The 3,278-nt window shown below is 38.4% G+C and overlaps 1 protein-coding gene across 1 annotated transcript in view; it reads left to right on the forward strand.

Annotated features, from left to right (window-relative positions):
* The window catches only part of LOC104982228 (multidrug resistance-associated protein 4-like), an 84,877-nt gene that overhangs the window by 34,348 nt on the left and 47,251 nt on the right, over positions 1-3,278 (forward strand). The window contains exon 9 of the mRNA XM_010831563.1: positions 1,291-1,380. Within this exon, the coding sequence (XP_010829865.1) occupies positions 1,291-1,380 (90 nt within the window). The remainder of the gene's footprint in view (positions 1-1,290; positions 1,381-3,278) is intronic.

A 3,278-nucleotide genomic window follows, 5' to 3' on the forward strand; every position in this document is an offset into this window, starting at 1 on the left:
GGTGATGAAAAATCATTGTCAAATTTTTTTAGTATGTGAACATTTTTTAATCAGTTCAGTTCTTTCTAGAAAAAAAATTCAATTTGAAGATTATCCAGACTTTTACTTAATCATATGTAACCATGTGTGTGTGTGTGTGTGTGTGTGTGTGTCTTTCTTAAACATAGTTACTGAGAATTCTCTTAACATTTAGATATGTAAAGATGTACAGACACCCTAAGTCTTTCAGGAATATGACCTGTGATTGGCATGATGGTGCTTTTCCTTATCTGTCATATTGAACTATGCACTGTCTTGTATACATCCATGTTTTTTGTTTTCCTTGTACTAGAAGCACTTTATTGCTTCTATTTAGCCAGAATAGGTAATGCATATATCACATATAAAATTGAGGCTTTATCACTCTGACCCATGATGTCATAATTAATTTCTTTATTCTTCATTATTTTGTTGTTGGTGTTACATTAGAGCTCTTGTTAAATTAGAACTCTGACCATTACTTATAGGAGTTAATTTAGCATGAGTGAATTCATATAAAGTGCCCTTTTGCTTGCTGAGCATTACTGAGGTTTATTGTATATCAAATGAAAATGGAGAGATTAGTGATTTCAAATTATTTATTAAAAGACCAGGCATGCTAGGTACTTATGCTGCCACCTTGTGAAGATTAATGAGATAGACAGGTAAAACCAAAGCTTATGATGAAAACTTATAAATAATTAAAAACCTCCCTCTGAATATTCTAAGTACATTATATTAATAAGTTCATGTGCATCATGCAGTTTGCATTTCAGGCAGGCACCTTGTCATCTCTACTACTTAAATTCTGTAGGTGTCTAAATCTGTGTCTGTATGGAAATCTGATGAAATAAGGTATCTTCCTAAAGGCAATTATAGCTGCTTCAAACACCCAAAGAGATAGGATTGGATGAAAAGGCCTCCAGGACACAGTATCTTAAAATAGGAAGGATAAAAATTGTGGGCTATATTAGCATGAAAGTGAAAGTTACTCAGTCATGTCTGACTCTTTGTGACCCCCTGGACTATACAGTCCATGAAATTCTCCAGGCCAGAATACTGGAGTGGGTAGCTATTCCCTTCTCCAGGGAATCTTCCAAACCCAGGTCTCCTACATTGCAGGCAAATTCTTTACCAGCTGAGCCACAGGGGAAGTCACCAGGGAAGATATATTAGCATATCAATGACTATTATATTATTTTCAACTACTTTCTGAAGTAATTTGTGTTACTTTGTTGAAATGAGTGTATTTTTATAAACTTTAATTTGCAGGAATCAGAATTACCAACCCTAAAAGGCCTTTCATTTACTGTCAGACCGGGTGAACTGTTGACTGTGGTTGGACCTGTGGGAGCAGGAAAGGTAAGTTGTGATGCCTTTTGTCAGTTTGATGCAATGCTGCAGCTCCTGTTAAATTCTCAGAGTGGAGCCCAGAGCTGAGTGTGACAGGGTTTGAATTGGGTGTGTCTAGAACAGTGTTTCTCTAGGTGTGTTCCATAGAATGTTAGTTTTCAAGAAGGTTTCATGGCCAAATAAGTCTGGATAAACACACACTGTGTTTTCCTTCTTGATGTTTCATGTTGCACAGTTGGGAACTGCTTGTGGGGGGTTTGGCTGTTTCAGTGAAGGAAATTTTTGATGTGATAGCTGATCAGGATAGACGGAGACAGTGGGGACTTCTTTTTGTCACAGTGGCCCCTCCAGGAAGTCTGGAGGTGGTGAAGGCTCTTGCCAGAAGCTCTGAGCATTTCCTCATGTGACTTTACCTGGTCCCGCCAGTGCACATGTAAGTGAATGTACAGCCGTGTGGTAGAGCTCAAGATACAGACGTGAGTCAGACCCGACGCCTCTGCCTTTCAGAGGCAACCAGATTCTGAGGTGAGACAGATATGCAGGCAGATTATTTCAGCCCAGTGTGGTGCGTGCTCTGATGGTGTGGACATAGACATGACGCTTCTGTGTGTTACAACAGATTTGAAGGACATGTGTACATGCACTTAGTCTCCTGTGTTTTGCACAACAAAATACAGAAACCTAAATGTGGGATTTGTACACTAGAGGGAGATGATTACCTCTATGATGGACTTTTAAAAATATTTATTTATTTATATTTCTTTTAAAAATTTATGTATTTATTTTACATTTTAAAAATTTATTTATTTATTAATTGGACGATAATTGCTTTACAATATTGTGTCAGCTTCTGCCATACATCAGCATGAATCAGCTGTAGGTATATGCCTGTCCCCTACCTCTTGAACCTCCCTCCCACCTTGCACTCCTCTAGGTTGTTACAGAGCACTGACTTTGAGCTCCCTAGGCATGATGGACTTTAACTCTTTGACCACAACAACCTCAGAGTTCTCTTAATTAATAATCTTTGGATATATTCTTCACGCATCGCTTTAAGTTAAAAAAGAATATTTATTTATTCGGCTGAATTGGGTCTTAGTTGCAGTACATGGGCTCTCTAATTGTGTGTTGGCCTAGTTGCCCTGGGGCATGTGGGATCTTAGTTCCCTGACCATGTATCTAAGCAGAGCCCCTGGCAATGGAAAACAGATTCTTTTTTTTTTTTAATCTGGGTATAATTGTTAATTTTTTAAACTTTTTATTTTATATTGGGATATAGCCAATTAACAGTGTTGTGATAGTTTCAGGTGAACAGTGAAGGGTATCTTTCAACCATACATATATACGTGTATCCATTCTCCGGCAAACTCCCCTCCCATCCAGACTGCCACAAAGCATTGAGTAGAGTTCCATGTGCTATACAGTAAGTCCTTGTTGGTTACGCATTTTAAATATAGCAGTGTGTACATGTCCATCCCAAACTCCCTATATATCCCTTCCCCACATCCTGGAAGGTGGATTCTTAACCACTGGACCACCAGGGAAAGTCCCCACATACCTTTTTAAAAACAAGTATTTGTCAAGTAACAGATATCCAGATGCAGAAACAACTGCATTAAACATCAGATACAGAAAGTAGTGCACAAACTACCGCACAATTGCACCCATCTCACACGCTAGTAAAGTAATGCTTAAAATTCTCCAAGCCAGGCTTCAGCAGTACGTGAACCGTGAACTTCCAGATGTTCAAGCAGGTTTTAGAAAAGGCAGAGGAACCAAAGATCAAATTGCCAACATACACTGGATCATCAAAAAAGCAAGAGAGTTCCAGAAAAACATCTATTTCTGCTTTATTGACTATGCCAAAGCCTTTGACTATGTGGATCACAATAAACTGTGGAAAATTC

Source organism: Bison bison, unplaced genomic scaffold, assembly GCF_000754665.1.
Source record: "Bison bison bison isolate TAMUID 2011002044 unplaced genomic scaffold, Bison_UMD1.0 scf7180017864527, whole genome shotgun sequence".
Taxonomy (NCBI): Eukaryota; Metazoa; Chordata; class Mammalia; order Artiodactyla; family Bovidae; genus Bison; species Bison bison.